General features: G+C 46.6%; 2 protein-coding genes across 6 annotated transcripts in view; both read right to left on the minus strand.

Annotated features, from left to right (window-relative positions):
- cfap52 (cilia and flagella associated protein 52) overlaps positions 1–2,696 on the minus strand; it is a 38,824-nt gene extending 36,128 nt beyond the window's left edge. The window contains exon 1 of the mRNA XM_003217159.3: positions 2,565–2,696. Coding sequence (XP_003217207.1) covers positions 2,565–2,646 — 82 coding nt within the window. The 5' untranslated portion in view covers positions 2,647–2,696. The remainder of the gene's footprint in view (positions 1–2,564) is intronic.
- Positions 2,697–12,025: 9,329 nt separating this feature from the next.
- The window catches only part of ntn1 (netrin 1), a 328,369-nt gene continuing 321,706 nt past the window's right edge, over positions 12,026–18,688 (minus strand). For all 5 annotated transcript variants that reach the window (XM_062970707.1, XM_062970709.1, XM_062970708.1 and 2 more), the window contains one exon: positions 12,026–14,283. In XM_062970707.1, coding sequence (XP_062826777.1) covers positions 14,138–14,283 — 146 coding nt within the window. In that variant the 3' untranslated portion in view covers positions 12,026–14,137. The remainder of the gene's footprint in view (positions 14,284–18,688) is intronic.

The raw sequence follows: 18,688 nt of genomic DNA on the forward strand, positions 1-18,688 counted from the left end.
CCTCCTTTCTTAGAGATCTCAAAACCTGGATGTTCCAGCAAGCATTTGAGAATGACTAGTTCCTACTTATAAATGGTCAGTCCCTAATTCGCCAGATAGTATTCTGTTCTCTGTACTTTTTCCAATCCTCTGACCCTATGCTATGCTGTTTCGCACTGTCATGCTTCTTGGCAGCGAGTTGGACTTGATGGCCCATGAGGTCTCTTCCAACTCTGTGATTCTATCCCATGCCCAGTCTTTTTTATAGCCTGATCATGTCCATCTCAGTATTTCTAGTTATTGGTTTTTTGTCATGTATTGTTTGAGCGAGTCTTAATGCTGTTTTTTTCATATCCTTGTTTTACTTATGTTTTTATCTTATTATTATGCTTTGCTATGTTTTATTTTAATTGTGTTTTTGTTTTAATGGATAGTTTCACTTTAATGTCTTGTGGGCATTTTGTTCCATGTGTAAGCAGCCCCGAGTCCCTTCAGGGAGATGGAGGCGGGGTACAAAAATAAAGTATTATTATTATTATTATCAGCAATCCAGATGATGGCACCTATTAGGACACGGGGGCAGGGCCAGGGGAGGGGCGGGGCTTCTTCCCAAGTGCCGGAGACAGGGCTGAGCACCTGAGGTGCCTGTTAGGACACAGGGAGTGGAGCTAGAGGAGTGGCCGTGGCTTCTTCCCAAGAGCCCGAGACAGGGCTGAGGATCTATACCTCTCCTGAGGCACTTGTTGGGACACAGAAGGCGGAGCTAGGGAACAAGACGGGGCCTCCTTCCAAGAGCCCAAGACAGGGCTGAGCCTCTATACCTCTCCTAAGAGGCCTCCTAAGAGGGCGGAGCTAGGAAAGGGGGCGGGATCTCTTCCCAAGAGCGTGAGACAGTGATGAGCCTCTCCTGAGTGGCCTTTTAGGATTAAAGGGTGGGGCTAGGGGCGGGGCCTCATCCCAAGAGCGCGAGATAGGGCTGAGCCTCTGTATACCTCCCCTGAGGTGCTTATTAGAACACGGGGCGGGGTAGAGAGGTTCAGCCCTGTCAGGCACTTGGGAAGAGGCCCCACCCCCTCCTCCAGCCCCGCCCCCTGTGTCCTGGCAGGCGCCGCTGGACAGGGATAGCTCAGCCCTGCCTCAGAGCTCGTAACTCCGCCCATCTCAGTCCTGGCCACCCATTTGTGGCCCCGCCCACCTCCCCCTCCCAGCTCTGCCTCTTGAACTAGGGGAGAGGCTCAGCCCCGCCCTCTTGGGCAGGACCCACATCCACCCCTCTAAGCCACGCCCTCCCTTTCCAGGGGGCGCCGAGTAACATTTTTTCTGGAAAGGGGGCGGTAGGCCAAATAAGTTTGGGAACCACTAGTCTACTGCATACTGAAGAATAAGTGTTATAATAGTGATTTAATCAGAATTAGGATGCTCAGGTTTTGGCAGTGGCCAGGAGGGCCTTTGTACAGTTAAAACTTATGTGCCAGCTGCGACTGTACTTCAAGAAGTTTGACTTGGCCACGGTAGTCCACGCCTTGGTTAGATCTAGACTGAATGACTGCAATGTGCTCTACGTGGGGCTGCCTTTGAAAACGGCTCGGAAACTGCCACTGGTGCAAAGGTCGGCAGCCAAGTTGCTAACAGGAGCTAGTTACAGGGAGCATGCAATGCCTCTACTGAAGTAGTTCCACTGGCTACTGATAACTTTCTGGTCCCAATTCAAAGTGCAGGTTATGACCTACAAAGCCCTTAATAGGTCCTGTATCTCTCCTTACAAACCAGTGCGGGTTCTTAGATCTGCTGGGGAGGCCCTTCTCTTCCTCCTGCCTCCATCACAAGCGTGGTTGGTAGGGACGAGGGAGAGGGCCTTCTCGGTGGTGGCCCACCGGCTCTGGAACTCTCTCCCCACCCTGTCCACATTCCGTAAAGACTTGAAGACATGTTTATTGATGTATTTTATGATGCTTTTATTCTGTAATTTAATTGTTTTTAATTATATTGTTTGTTATGTGTTTTAAATTTTTATATTTTTTATTGTTTTCCGGGCTTGGTCCTCATGTAAGCCACCCCAAGTCCCTTCAGGGAGATGGAGGCAGGTTATAAGAATAAAGTTATTATTATTATCAGGGATCTCATATTAAATCACCATTTTATGCAAAGTGTTCAAATTGCCATCCCTGCTCCCACTGTCAAAGTGCAGAGTGGCAAACCTCGCTAAAAAGTTTTGTAATTCTGCAATACTTCTCTATGATTGGAATCATTGATCTTTAAGGGAAAAATGGGGGGGGGGTAAAGTATTCAGAATGATAAACTGTTAAAAGTGTATACATGTGGGGGGAGATTGCTAAAAACATCTAGAATTACAAGCTTTTAAAGATGTACACATTTGGGGCATGTGACAATTATCCAAGATTACAAACTGTTGTAGGAGTGTCCATCCTTTAAGAAAACGCTCCTTTGGGATACCCATGATGGAGGTCAGAAAGAGAGCCTCTGAGCACGGGCAGAGTTCACTTATTCCAACCCACAGGTGGCTTTCAATCGCTTCTTTCACACGTCATCGCATACAACCTCCACCGCTCGCCCTTCTCTGGTACCATTGAAGCCGATGATCGCCTCCAGCTGAAGGCCGGCCAAGTCCTCGGGCGGAGCGGCCTCCTCGTTGGGGACGCTCGCCATGGCTGCACTTCCCTTGCGCGGGGCGGTCTATGTATACACTCGTCGCCCCGGGAGACCACGCAGGCGCACCAGCGGCCACCGGGCGCTCTGCCCATTGCGCGTGCGCAAATTATGCTCCCTGGCGGGGAAAAGGGAGTTTGGCACTCCTTTCGTTGCTATGGCTCCAACTCTTAGGAGTCCATTACATCGAACCAGGGCCGTTAAAGCTGGATCGAACTGCATTCATTCTACAGTATAGAGTAGGTCTGGGCAAACATGGGTCCTCCCTCTTCAACGCTCACCATTCCTAACAGTCTCAGGCCCCTTCCGTTTCCCCTTCAACCTCTTAAGTGGCTGAGGGGCCTTAGGCTGTGGGAGTTGAAGTCCAAAACACCTGGAGGGAGGCCGCCCACGTTTGCCCATGCCTAGTATAGAGGCACCCCTGATGGACTTGTATTTTGTCTGGAAATGGTAGATTCTTTCTGATGAAGTAGGATGTGGTCCATGGCAGCTGATGCCAAGTGAAATGTATGTGTCTTGAAGATGACACAAGAGTCGTGGGTTGTTTCCTGTTGCCGTAGTCCAGAATTGGTCCTTCCAAATGATGATGATGATGATTACATAATAAGTGCTACGACCTCTCTAACCACACTTTTGGACTTCCAGCTTGGATTGCAACTCTCATCGTAAGTAGTTTGCCCATAATGGCAATGGGAATTCAATGCTATTTGATGAACCAGGGGAGGAAAATCCTTTATTTCTTCTTCATTTCCTTCAAGGGTAAGGGCATGAGATTCGCAGATAAATGTCTATGGAGAAGGCATTGAAGAAGATGTATTGCCAAAGGCTTTCATGCCAGAATCACTGGGTTGCTGTGAGTCTTTCAAGCTGTATGGCCATGTTCCAGAAGTTTTCTCTCCTGACGTTTCATGCACATCTGTGGCAGGCATCCCTCACAACCTCTGAGGATGCCTGCCACAGATGTGCACGAAATGTCAGGAGAGAAAAATTTCTGGAACATGGCCTTACAGCCCGAAAGACTCACAGCAACCCAACAAAGGAGATGTAGTTTTATAAGATTTTATAGGTGCAATGTAGGATTGGAAGTCTCATCATAAGGGTGCATACAGGCACAGAGTTTTGAAAATTAGCTGTCACTGCAGTTTCAAGGGAGAGATTCATGCAAATCTTCCCCATTCTTTCACACAGCCTTAACTTGCAACTAAGAAATAAGCTGATGCCTGGCAAACGCATCCTCGCAAGTCAAGGTCACTTTAAGAAGATATGAATTTCCAGTTTAATCCAGTTATGTTGCTTTCCACCTGTTTGCATGCTTAGTAATATAGGGCCAATCAAAATGTATTAGGTAAGCATAGACCAATTGAATGGACAATGTATTAATGTTGCATGAGAAAACCAGTCCCGGGTCCTTGGGATGTCTAGTTTACCTGGGCCAGGTCACCGCTCACTGAAGTCTCCTTTTTTTTCTCTTTTTTTCTGTCTCTGGTGCCTGCCGGAGCATTAACCCAATGAAAGGCAAAGAGCATTCCTTAGATGCCTTGACACCGTCTTCCTCTGAAGGTTTATATGATGTGCCATGACAACCAGGGGCAGATTACCCCTAGCCATGACATACTGGGGAGCCTGGCTTGTTAAAGGTACTTTGGAAAACTATGTCTCTCATTTATATAATTTGCCCCAAACACTCCCATGTTTTTTCCTATGTGTTCCTATTTTGCCTATATGTTGTGTTAACCTAATGTTTTGTGCTCCTGAGATCCCCATTTCTTCCCTTTGAGCGAAACCGTGTTCCTGAATCCAAAGATGTCTTGCATCCCACATAATTGTATAGCCTGGGGGAAAGAAACTAAGCTGGGAACTTCCTCATCAAGTTCTCAGTTTCACCTATATTTTTGGACTTTACCTGAACATTGCAACACAATACTTCTATTCAGGCGGGGGAAATCATCTCCCTTGCCCCTTGGGGAAAGAGCAATTCACCACCCATGCCCTTGACGCCTAGGACCACTCATGTTGGAAGGGATCAGCATTTCTACAGCCAAAACCCATCCTCTGTCATTTTTGCATGATTGTATTAATATATGATGTTTGTTTCTCTGGGGTCTGGAATTGCCAGCCCAGCCCTATTAATAAGCCATGTCATGTTCATCTCATAGAACAATAGCCTTCCTGGGTAGGGCCAGAGATGCCCTCAATCATTGTATTCTTTTTCATGTCAATAAAGAGGAACTTCACATGTTGCTACTCAAATAACCCATTGTAAACAGCCATGCCGGCCGTGATTGGTCAGAATTAGAGGCTTGGCTGCAGCCTATGCCAGCTTGTGTATAAAAAGGGCTATGAAACTGTATTCTAGATGCTATCTACTTTGTGAATGAATCACTAGCTAGCATCTTTTTTGCAGATAATAAAATCTTCCTTGGCTGAAAATCACCCTTTCTCCTTGCTTGCTGGCTAATTTCAATTGGGCCTGATCTGTATGCTTGCCACAGCAGGGACTCACTCAAAATGGGCAGCTCAGGCTGATCACTTGCCTGGGTTTCTGCCAACAGGCTTCTCCCTGGTCTCACTGCCAGGGGTTGCCTCCTAAAATGAGGCCAACATTAACACCAATCAAAATGTGCTTTTTGGATTTCTGTAAAACAATAAAAGATCACGACCCCATTCAAGGGGTGCTGCAGACTTTCATTACCTAGTATGCAACTGCTGCCATTTGCTTAGGCGGCAAATAAAGCTTTTTCTTCAGAGAGATTCAACTTGTGGGTGTGTCCTTCCAAGTCGCCCTCCGAAAAAGGAGATTTCTGAGGATGTGCAAAGTGCATGCCCCTTCAGCATGACTTTTAAGGTACGAAAGCCTGTTTGGCTTTTTGTAACAGCTGGGGGAAAAGACAGACAAAAACGTGAGTATATTGTATAGGTAAAACAATAAGTGTTATTACTCTTAACTGCACTGAACTGCATTGTATGAGTCTAAACTGAACATATAATGCAGTTTCAAACTTCATTATATGGCAGTGTAGATGGGACTGAAAAATAGCCACACAGTCTTTCCATAGGAACCCAGCTTCCTCACTGGTAGTTCACACTTTTTAGGCAGGTTGCTGAACAAATCAAACTGTAAATTGACAAAATTGCTCAGGCTATTACTGCTTTCTCTATATTTTTAGGTTCCTGTTGAAAGAGTAATGCCAGGATCAAATATTTATAAAAAGTGCTAAGAAATTCACCCAAAGTGTCACTATAGGGAGCCTAAAACGTGGCAAGGCTCTTAGCTGGACTCAGCGGTTGGTTGTCAAGCGTAGATTATCTATGTGTTTTCTTCTTTCCTTAAGAGTAAAGCCATCATTTTAATAAACTAAAACACCCCAAGTAACTCTCCCTTTCTTTCTTTTTGTTCCTTCCACTTGACCTGCCTTCTTTGCTTCCGGCTACTGCAAGAGTTTCCTACTTTTGATTGGGGCTGTCCTACTTTCAGGCATGCTCCCACTTCTTTCTATTTCCTAAGGTAGGACAGGCAGCCAATTATGCTATCTTTGGCAAATGCCAGTGCGAGTGTGTGCCCTACTTTATTCAGCTTCTGTATCTGTTCCAGAGAAAGGAGTACTTTCCCAACAGGAGTCTCTGTGCTCTGTGGAGACCAAACAGCCCATATGCTCCCTTTCAAAAGCTTTGTTAATGAACCAATGTGTTGTTCAGTTTTTGTTGGAGCATTAACATTCATAATGCCTTAGGGTCCATATACACTGTAGAATGAATGCAGTTTGACATCACTTTAACTGCCATGGCTCAATGCTATGGAATTCTGGGAATTATAGCCTTCTCTACCAAAGAGGTTTGGTACCTCACTAAATAATAATAATAATAATAATAATAATAATAGTAATAATAATAATAATAATAATAATAATAATAATAATAATTGTTATGTGTCTCTCCTATTGGCTCATGGTGGGGTACGACAGAGCCAAAACATATAAACATAAAACACATACAATGAAATACATAGATAAAAATATATCAAAATAAAAACACACCAAACATAGGGTACAGAATCAACATATAGCAGTAATAGAATGTAAATTCAAAACTCATGATTTAGAGCTGATTGGGTAGACCTGCTTGAACAGATAGGTCTTTAATTCCGTTTTAAATTTGTTTAGCTGTCAGAGCTATTCCAGCAGGTCATTCCATAATCTTCAAAAAGTCTTCTGGGTGACAGTCTTCAGTTGAGTTCTGGCTGGTTGGAGAAGATGCATTCCCCCGTGCCCCCCCCCCCCCGAGGACCTCAGTGTTTGGAGAGGATTGTACGGGAGAAGGCAATCTTGTAGGTAATCTGGACCCAAACCATGTAGGGCTTTAAAGGTCAAAACCAACACTTTGTACTTTGCCTGGAAACTAATTGGCAGCCAGTGGAGTGACTTTAATATGGGTGTAGTATGCTCGCTCCTGGATGTTCCTGTAACCAATCTGGATACCATGTTTTGAACTCATTGGTGTTTCCAAATGTGCCACAGAGATAAACTAATGTTCAGCGCATTGCAGAAATCCAACCTGGAGGTTACCAGCGCATGCACTCTCATCTTTAGGTCCTCCAAATCTAGGAAGGGAAGCAGCTGGTATATCAGCTGAAGCTAACTGTTGTATCTACCTGAAGAGATTGATCCAAGAGCATTCCCAAGCTGTGAACACAGTCTTTCAACCTGTTTTGTTTGAATTCAATTTCATTTTTTTCCTCATCCAACCTATTACCTCCTCCAGATATTCATTCAGCAGAGACATACTATCCTTAGCTGAGGCTGTTTTTGAAGGCATGGAGAAATATATTTTGGTGTCATCAGCATATTGATAGCACCTCACCTCATGCCTCTGGATGTTCTCTACCAGCAGTTTCATGTAAATGGTAAAAGCATTGTGGATAGAATGGCATCTTCCCTTTTTGAGGAGCAGCTATCCCAAGCACCACCACCTGGAACCTGCCTGAGAGATATGGCTGGAACCACTGCAGCACAGTGCCTCTGATTCCCAACCCTCCAGGCATTCCAGAAGGATACCATGGTGGATAGTATCGAAAGTCACTGTGAGATCTAGAAGCAGCAACAGGGGGACAACCATAGCAGTCTCAACTCCATATCCTTCTCTGAAGCTAGTTCAAAATGGGTCATGGAAGTGTGTGTCATCCAAGGCTGCCTGGAGTTGGAGGGCAATTGCCTTCTCAATCACCTTGCCCAAAAAAAGAGACTTGGGGACTGGTTTGTAATTATTAAGGTCCAGGGCATCCAGGGAGGGCTTTTTCAGAAGTGGTCTGACTATTGCTTCTTTTAAACAGGATAGAAAATTCCCCTCCCTGAGAGATATATTGATAACTTGTTGTATTTGAGATTGAATTGCATCTCCTCCCTGGATGACCAGCCAAGAGGGATAGAGATCAAGAAAGCAGGTTTTTTTACTAACTTGCCCCAGAAGTTTGTCCACATCAGAAATTCTCACCAATTGAAACTGATCCAGCGTAATCCCACTAACTGAGTTATTGGACACCTAGATATCGACTTTTGCTGCAATGACAGCACATACGTCTGTCATATCTGCAAAATGGTTATTCAAGACATGATAGTGAGATATTGAAGGTACTAGCAATGAGTTCGGAGGGGAGGGTAACTGAGTAAACCTCTCACCACCATAGAGGGTTCATGAAAAATCTTTACAATCTTTTTCAAAAACGTCCATGCTAGAGTTTGAAGATCTTATTGAAATTTGATGTATCTATGCTTTAAAAATGAAACTTGAATCTCTTTATTTCCAAACCTACTACATTATACAAGACAATCTGACAATAGGAGTAGATGAAAGAAGAAAAAACCTTGTGGGTTATCATGTTTAGGGACAGACTTCTGTGGAAAAATTAAGGACAGAGTTAAGTTTTCACAGAGAAAAATGTCTTCTGAAGGGTTTCATGACCAGAATGGTTTGGGAAGCACTGCTATAGAGACACAGGAAATCGCACAAATATGGTTGCAATGTCCTCTAAAGTGTATTTGGGGACAAAGAAATGTTGGAATTTTTTTTACAGAAACAGATGTAATGCAGGATTTTGCCCTACAAGATTTTTCTGAGGGATCAATGCAGCCTCCTTGCCTTCCACAATTACTTAGCGATGGTGTAGAATAAAAACTGCTAGTGCAATCAGCAGGGTATGCAGGGTGTATCTTTTCTTTGCCAGAGACAGCAAAGTGTAGTAGGAATAGTCAGTCAACTTGTAAAGTAACACACAATGACAGTCGATGAAATCTATACTAAAGTAATTGAAACAGTATGCAGAGCAACATGAGGACCACTAGATGACAAATTTTGAAATACCTCCAGTATTAGAGGCAATATGTGGATCAAAAGCAGTATTTAGGAAGTGTAGAAATATGTTAGAACAGTACTTGCAAACTGGAGGGATGGAAAGATGAACATGTTCTCCTTGTGGGCTTCCCATGGGGAACTGATTGGCCACTGTAGAAACTTGACAAGAGCTCTCTGTTCATGAGGAAATAATGCAGGCGGTGGTCTGATTTAGCTGGGCCCTTCTCATGTGCTTGTTGGCATAAATGAAGGGGTAATAGACAAATGAAAGTAGGTTAAGTCATTGTGGTTTCTAATTTCCTTAGATTTCAGCTAGAATGCATTCAATATAATCCTCTCTTTATAAATCTGCTAAATAAAGGAGAGGGCACACTGTGCCATCCAGTTGAAAGGAAAGCAGAGGTGATCTCTACTGGCTTTTCCTGTCTTGCACTTTGGGACATACACTGTGAGCTAAAGGATGCCAGTTCTGCAGCTAGTCAAAGCTTTGATGTAGTTCACCTGTCCCCTGGAGCATGTGCTGCTGCAACCCAGCACTGCCCAGGCACATTAACTAAATATCTTTAGAACTTTGCTGCAATTATCTTTTCCAGAAACATCATTGTTTCTTTTGAATGCTTCTATGCTGGAATGGGGCAGAGAAAATAGGCTCATAGCCTGTAGACACAATATTTTTTTTCCTTTTGGGACCACCCCAAGTCAACCAAGTGAACTATGGGTATTGTGACCACATACAGTACCTATGGATGCATTTTGAGATTATTAATATAAATAGTGGAATCCAAAACATATTTAATAGGCTACAGATAAGACCATTTGGGCATTTATTTATTCTATGATGCACTAAAGCGATGTTTCTCAAACTAACATAAGGAACCAGAAATTATTTTTCCAGTATATCAGGGATCAGTACCATATTGGGGGCTACTGGCTACAACTGTTTATTTCATGGAATCATGCTACATATCAGCAGACTGAAATAGGCCCATGAACCACATCACAATAACCAGGGCCAGCCCCACTCATGCGGCAGCTGACGCCGCCGCCTCGGGCGCAGGCCCGGGGGGGCGCCGTCAGGCTGGGCGGGAGGCGGGGCACCGCCCTGACGGTGCCCCGCCTCCCGCCCAGTGCGCCCTGGCCCGTCTGGCCTGCTTGAAAAGGCCAGACGGGCGAGCGGGAGTAGCGTGGGAGGCGGGGCCAGCTCTGACGCCGCTCCCCCCCCCGCCCAGCGTGCCTTGGCCCCGCCTCCCACGCTGCGTGGGAGGCAGGGCCAAGGCACGCTGGGCGGGGGGGGAGCGGCGTCAGAGCTGGCTCCGCCTCCCACGCTACTCCCGCTCGCCCGTCTGGCCTTCCTAGAAGGCCAGAAAGCAGCGGAGGTCCCTCCAGGCCGCGATTGCGGCCTGGAGGGACCTCCGCTGCTTTCTGGCCTGGTAGGAAAGGCCAGACGGGCGAGCGGGAGTAGCGGAGGCGGAGCCAGCTCTGACGCCGCTCCCCCCCGCCCAGCGTGCCTTGGCCCTGCCTCGGGAGGCGGGGCCAAGGCACGCTGGGCGGGGGGGGAGCGGCGTCAGAGCTGGCTCCGCCTCCGCCCTGACGGTGCCCCGCCTCCCGCCCAGTGCGCCCTGGCCCGTCTGGCCTGCTTGAAAAGGCCAGACGGGCGAGCGGGAGTAGCGTGGGAGGCGGAGCCAGCTCTGACGCCGCTCCCCCCCCCGCCCAGCGTGCCTTGGCCCTGCCTCCCACGCAGCGTGGGAGGCGGGGCCAAGGCACGCTGGGCGGGGGGGGAGCGGCGTCAGAGCTGGCTCCGCCTCCGCTACTCCCGCTCGCCCGTCTGGCCTTTCCTACCAGGCCAGAAAGCAGCGGAGGTCCCTCCAGGCCGCAATCGCGGCCTGGAGGGACCTCCGCTGCTTTCTGGCCTGCTAGGAAGGCCAGACGGGCGAGTGGGAGTAGCGTGGGAGGCGGGGCCAACTCTGGCCCCGCCCCCCCGCCCAGCGTGCCCTGGCCCCGCCTCCCACGCAGCGTGGGAGGCGGGGCCAGGGCACGCTGGGCGGGGGCGGGGCCAACTGTGGCCCCGCCCCCTCACTAATCGCCATGGCCCCGCCTCCCACGCAGCGTGGGAGGCGGGGCCAGGGCGCGGGAGGCGGGGCCGGTGGCGGGGGCGCTTTTCAGCACCCCCGCTTCCCATTAAAAATTATCTCCGGCCGGCCCTGACAATAACCCAATAACTTGCTAAGTTTGTCATTCTGATTGTATAGATTATAAAGCCTCCCAGTCAATGGGGATTCTGAGAGACTGTTGTTTGAAATGTGTCAAATGTAATTCTTTCCATTGGCTGTCATACACTCAAAAGCAAACTAATAGACTTTGCCTAACAGTTATTTTAATGGCATTTCTCTATTTTGGCTCCTATTTTTAGTCTTTCTTTGCAAGGCACAGTCACACAATCATTACCTTATCACTTCTCTTTGCTCTGTTATATATACATACAACACAGACACCCCAAGTAACTTTTCCTTCTTTCTCTTAGGTCAACCACTAGGTTAGCTGAAGATCCCTTCTGTAGCAGCTTATATCAATTTATTGTACAACTGTGAAATCTATTTGAGCCACGGTTACATTTCTTCCTACTGTTCTTAATTGGTATCCTGCATTGCCATATCTTTTGTGAAGGTTTCACTTTGAAAAGTATTGATCAGTTGTCTTTTCAGTAAGTGGACAAAAACAAGTGCAACCAAAATGGGCTACAATCCAGAAAACAGGTATAGTCATTAAAGACATCTTACAGAGGGGCAGTTACAAGTTTCTTGGAGCGGAAATAAGAAAACTGTGTGACAAACAGCCAATTCATTATAGGATAAACTGTTTTAACAAACGGACTCTACAACCATGTTTCCCAATTCTACCAATACATTCTCTGCTTTTAACACTCATGCATGCAGTGTTACTATACTTTGAATACTAATGGTGTTTGCTAGTGTCTGATGGCAATCATAACACTACTCTCTTTGTTGTAAAATGCACGACTCTGGTGACAAGAACAGCACGGTACAATGTTTATTCATCACTGCAAGCTGGAAATCATACAGGAAATCAGAATGACTGGCAGCCCTGAAGGCTAAAGACAATTCTATTTTCTTTCATCTTTAGAATAGGTGGATTGGGAAGGCTCTCTGCTTTGTTGCAATCCCTAATGTAAAAGTGTTCAGTCTTTAAGAGGGAAGGCCCATTCAAATCTTTTAGTGACAGTTCTTTATGCAATACTTTTAACAAGATGCCCAGAGGGCCTGCAGAACTGTTAAAAAGCATGTAGTCTAGAGAGCTTTGCAATCACCAGATGTCTCTTGGCCTTTTTGAAAAAAGAGAGAAGGTTTATGGAAGCTCCAGGGCTTTCTGAAATTATTTTGACCATAGGGACAGGATGCCTATTTCTGCTCTGTTCTTGGGTCTGTAGCCCAGATGCAAAGCTATCCAGGTGTACAGATCAAACACTGGTGAATATAACAGTGATCCAATGAATGCTTCATTATATTCTCCAGTAACACCGTTTTTCAAGTGCAAAAAATGATTGTTCCACATTGACAGTGCTGTAATAGCTTCCTCTATTGGCAACATCAGCTACACTTCAAGCCACTTGCACAAATGTATTTTTAGACAAATGCTTTCTCATACCATCTGATGACTTAAAGATGGCCTATAGTGTCATGATCTTCCACAGCTAGAAAGAAATTTACAGATGGTAAATATTTGAGTACTGTGGTAAAATTTATATACAAAAGAAATACATTATTTTGGGTTGAGGATTTTGCATAGTTTGCAGTGACAAAATCACCATCAAAAAACAATTATCAGCTATGAAAAAAACTTTATAAAACATTCAATGTGTTTAGCTTTGGGGAAAAGATACAAAGTCATATTTTAATTATAATTTTTAAAGCTTGGCTGGAGGAGAAATTCATTAGGCTTCTCTTAAGCTAAAACAAAGCTATCTTATCCACATTTCTTGAGCTGAAAAACAGTTGTGTTCCAAAATCTGCACTTTCCCAAACATTGGGTGGAAGTTTGTCAATTAAAAATACATATATGAAAACAAGTTTTATATATCTCAGTAGGTTTCCTCTAGGCCAGTGGTTCTCAACCTGTGGGTCCCCAGATGTTTTCGCCTTCAACTCCCAGAAATCCCAACAGCTGGTAAACTTGCTGGGATTTCTGGGAGTTGTAGGCCAAAATACCTGGGGACCCACAGGTTGAGAACTACTACTCTAGGTAATCTCAGTTTAGCCAGCTATAGAAGAAGAAATGGGCACAAAACCTGTCTGAAATTTCATGTCAACTTTAAAAAGAAACCCCTTGCAAAAGTAAGACAGAACAAATTTAATGGTGGAAATATGACAAAACTAGACCCAGATAAATTTGACAGATTTATCATTCTCTGTTTTACCCTCCTTTTAAATTCTATACTATATATAACAAAAATGGAAACTGAGGGTATTGTCAGTGGGGCATATGGTATCAAGTGAAATTCACAGGTTTTCTTTTGTGAAAATACCAATCAAAGTCAACTATCTGGCATCTGATGTCTTTCTATTTGATGTCATTTGTTTTAACAAAATTAAAAGAAATACACTACACAAAGTAAAAAGATACATGAGAGCAAATACATCAAAACAGGTTAAAATAAAGTCTATGAACATATGTTACCTTGAATTTTTCTTGTTCCACTGGTTTATAAATACACTCATTCCTCCCCTCCTTTTTTATAGCATAAAGGTTTTGACAGAAAAGCTAGTGACTGTACCTGTTCATACCAATCAAATAAAGAAAAAGAGTCCTTGGAGATTTCATCTGTGCTGATAGTGGGTTTGCTTAATTGTGGTGAGCAATCAACCATGGCAATTCTGTATCTTCCAAAATTAAACTTTTTGAGACTTCTAGGTAGAATGGTTTTGTGGACAAGCAATGTTACAATATCAAATAGCTATTATTGTTCTTTTCAAAACATTCTTATCACAAACAATAGTATTAATGGACAACCACGTTTTTAAAAATCTGCTATCGTTGACACCTCCATCTATCAGTCATCATCCAACATCTTTTGTTTCACCACCAGCAATGTTGTGAGAAGCAATTTCAGCCTCAACTGGAAAGGAATCGATCAAGAGTTTTGAAAGCCCCAAACTTCTAGGAGCTGCACCTGGAAATTTTCCTGGCAAAGAGGAGGGTTGTCAAATGTTTCACAGTGTTCAGTTCTTCCATGATGCAGATTACCGTCAATAGACAGGGCCTGGCCTCCTCCACCACCTGGGAGAAAAGAGAGCACAGATCTTTGAAGAGTTTTGCTCTGCACATTCTAAATCCCATTGTTACTATCAATTACAGAACACTTATTGAATCAGTGAAACTCTACTGTATTGTTATAAGTGTCTTATTTTAACTTATTACATAGAGTGTAATCAAGTCCTATCAAGCCCTGTGTTTGGTTTGGTATTATAATATGGCCCAAGGGCTAATCAATAAAATGTATTACTATTACTATAATCAATGAAACTCACATACCAAGTTCCCACTGACTCAATGAGAATACTCTACTTGAGACAAGGATTGTGGAGACCTGTGTTATGGAACATAATTGAAGATAAGGTCCAAATTCAGGACCGAGAGGAGGTCACAGGGGCTTACATGTCTTTACACTAATGCTCAGAGCATGGGAAATAAGCAAGACGAACTCCAACTCCTAGCACAGCACCACACATACGATGTCATAGGCATCACTGAAACCTGGTGGGATGACTCCCATCACTGGAATTTAACCATTGAGGGCTATAACCTCTTTCACAGAAATAGAACAAAGGGGAGAGGAGGGGGAGTAGCTTTATATGTCAAAAACAGTTACGTTGCAGAAGAAATGCAAGACTGTAATCCGGGAAACCAGCTTGAAAGCATCTGGATAAGAATCAAGGGAACCAGGACTCAAAAAGATCTTGTCGTGGGTGTCTACTACAGACCTCCGAGTCAGGATGAAGGACTTGATGAAGCCTTCTGTCAACAGCTGACCAAACAGGCACAAAGAAGAGATATAGTAGTCATGGGCGATTTCAATTATCCCGATATCTGCTGGAAAACAAACTCAGCCAGGAGTACAAAGTCCAACAAATTCCTCACTTGCCTTGCAGATAATTTTATGGTCCAGAAGGTAGAAGAGGCAACAAGGGGATCAGCAACTCTTGATCTAATCTTAACAAATGTGGAAGACCTGATCAATACAGTTGAAGTGGTTGGATCCTTAGGGGCAAGTGACCATGTGCTCCTGCAGTTTGCAATACAAAGGAATGCTGAAACTAAGACAAGTCAAACACGCTTTCTGGACTTTAAGAGAGCTGACTTCCAAAAAATGAAGGAATTACTGAGCGGCATTCCATGGACGCCGATATTAAAAAACAAGGGAGTTAAGGATGGATGGGAGTTTTTCAAAAGTGAAATACTCACGGCGCAAATGCAAACAGTGCCAACAAAGAAGAAAAATAAGACAAGTGCAAAGAAGCCAGAATGGATGTCCAAAGAACTTCTAACTGAGCTAAAGCTCAAAAGTGACATGCACAAGAAGTGGAAAAGGGGAGAAATCACCAAAGAAGAATTCAAACGTATAGCCAACACCTGTAGGGAAAAGGTTCGCAAGGCTAAAGCGCAAAATGAGCTCAGGCTTGCCAGGGACATAAAAAACAACAAAAAAGGCTTTTTTGCTTACGTTGGTAGAAAAAGGAAGAAAAAGGAGGCGATAGGGCCATTGCAAGGAGAAGATGGGGTGATGGCGACAGGGGACAGGGAAAAGGCAGAACTGCTCAATACCTTCTTTGCCTCGGTCTTCTCAGAAAAAGAAAGCCATCTTCAACCTCAGCAACACGGAATGGACGAAGGATTGGGGGAAATCCAACCCCAAATAGGGAGACACGTTGTCCAGGAACACCTGGCCTCTCTAAACGAATTCAAGTCCCCAGGGCCAGATCAGCTACACCCAAGAGTACTGAAGGAACTAGCGGAAGTTATTTCAGAACCACTGGCAATTATCTTCGAGAGTTCTTGGAGAACGGGAGAAGTCCCAGCAGATTGGAGGAGGGCGAATGTGGTCCCTATCTTCAAGAAGGGAAAAAAGAACGACCCAAACAATTACCGTCCGGTCAGCCTCACATCAATACCAGGCAAAATTCTGGAAAAGATCATTAAGGAAGTGGTCTGCGAACACTTAGAAACAAATGCGGTCATTGCTAATAGTCAACACGGATTTACCAAAAACAAGTCATGCCAGACTAATCTGATCTTTTTTTTCGATAGAGTTACGAGTTGGGTCGATACAGGGAATGCTGTGGATGTAGCGTACCTGGATTTCAGTAAGGCCTTCGACAAAGTCCCCCACGACCTTCTGGCAAACAAACTAGTAAAATGTGGGCTAGACAAAACTACGGTTAGGTGGATCTGTAATTGGCTAAGCGAACGAACCCAAAGGGTGCTCACCAATGCGTCGTCTTCATCATGGAAAGAAGTGACAAGTGGAGTGCCGCAGGGCTCCGTCCTGGGCCCGGTTCTGTTCAACATCTTTATTAACGACTTAGACGAAGGGTTAGAAGGCACGATCATCAAGTTTGCAGACGACACAAAACTGGGAGGGATAGCTAACACTCCAGAAGACAGGAGCAGAATTCAAAACGATCTTGACAGACTAGAGAGATGGGCCAAAACTAACAAAATGAAGTTCAACAGGGACAAATGCAAGATACTTCACTTCGGCAGAAAAAATGGAAATCAAAGATACAGAATGGGGGACGCCTGGCTTGACAGCAGTGTGTGCGAAAAAGACCTTGGAGTCCTCGTGGACAACAAGTTAAACATGAGCCAACAATGTGATGCGGCTGCTAAAAAAGCCAATGGGATTCTGGCCTGCATCAATAGGGGAATAGCGTCTAGATCCAGGGAAGTTATGCTCCCCCTCTATTCTGCCTTGGTCAGACCACACCTGGAATACTGTGTCCAATTTTGGGCACCACAGTTGAAGGGAGATGTTGACAAACTGGAAAGCGTCCAGAGAAGGGCGACTAAAATGATTAAGGGTCTGGAGAACAAGCCCTATGAGGAGCGGCTTAAAGAGCTGGGCATGTTTAGCCTGCAGAAGAGAAGGCTGAGAGGAGACATGATAGCCATGTACAAATACGTGAAGGGAAGTCATAGGGAAGAGGGAGCAAGCTTGTTTTCTGCTGCCCTGCAGACTAGGACACGGAACAATGGCTTCAAACTACAGGAAAGGAGATTCCACTTGAACATCAGGAAGAACTTCCTCACTGTGAGAGCTGTTCGACAGTGGAACTCTCTCCCCGGGGCCGTGGTGGAGGCTCCTTCCTTGGAGGCTTTTAAGCAGAGGCTGGATGGCCATCTGTCGGGGGTGCTTTGAATGCGATTTCCTGCTTCTTAGCAGGGGGTTGGACTAGATGGCCCATGTGGTCTCTTCCAACTCTACTATTCTATGATTCTATGATTCTATGATTCTATGTATCTACAAGCAGGGTTGTTGTATGTTTTCCGGGCTGTATGGCCATGTTCTAGAAGTATTCTCTCCTGACGTTTCGCCCACATCTATGGCAGGCAACCTCAGAGGTTGTGAGGATGCCTGCAGGGCCGGCCGGAGATAATTTTTAATGGGAAGCGGGGGTGCTGAAAAGCGCCCCCGCCACCGGCCCCGCCTCCCGCGCCCTGGCCCCGCCTCCCACGCTGCGTGGGAGGCGGGGCCATGGCGATTAGTGAGGGGGCGGGGCCACAGTTGGCCCCGCCCCCGCCCAGCGTGCCCTGGCCCCGCCTCCCACGCTGCGTGGGAGGCGGGGCCAGGGCACGCTGGGCGGGGGGGCGGGGCCAGAGTTGGCCCCGCCTCCCACGCTACTCCCACTCGCCCGTCTGGCCTTCCTAGCAGGCCAGAAAGCAGCGGAGGTCCCTCCAGGCCGCGATTGCGGCCTGGAGGGACCTCCGCTGCTTTCTGGCCTGGTAGGAAAGGCCAGACGGGTGAGCGGGAGTAGCGGAGGCGGAGCCAGCTCTGACGCCGCTCCCCCCCCGCCCAGCGTGCCTTGGCCCCGCCTCCCACGCTGCGTGGGAGGCAGGGCCAAGGCACGCTGGGCGGGGGGGGAGCGGCGTCAGAGCTGGCTCCGCCTCCCACGCTACTCCCGCTCGCCCGTCTGGCCTTCCTAGAAGGCCAGAAAGCAGCGGAGGTCCCTCCAGGCCGCGATTGCGGCCTGGAGGGACCTCCGCTGCTTTCTGGCCTGGTAGGAAAGGCCAGACGGGCGAGCGGGAGTAGCGGAGGCGGAGCCAGCTCTGACGCCGCTCCCCCCCCGCCCAGCGTGCCTTGGCCCCGCCTCCCGAGGCAGGGCCAAGGCACGCTGGGCGGGGGGGAGCGGCGTCAGAGCTGGCTCCGCCTCCGCTACTCCCGCTCGCCCGTCTGGCCTTTCCTACCAGGCCAGAAAGCAGCGGAGGTCCCTCCAGGCCGCAATCGCGGCCTGGAGGGACCTCCGCTGCTTTCTGGCCTTCTAGGAAGGCCAGACGGGCGAGCGGGAGTAGCGTGGGAGGCGGAGCCAGCTCTGACGCCGCTCCCCCCCCCGCCCAGCGTGCCTTGGCCCTGCCTCCCACGCAGCGTGGGAGGCGGGGCCAAGGCACGCTGGGCGGGGGGGGGGAG

This window comes from Anolis carolinensis, chromosome 2 (genome assembly GCF_035594765.1).
Source record: "Anolis carolinensis isolate JA03-04 chromosome 2, rAnoCar3.1.pri, whole genome shotgun sequence".
NCBI lineage: Eukaryota > Metazoa > Chordata > Lepidosauria > Squamata > Dactyloidae > Anolis > Anolis carolinensis.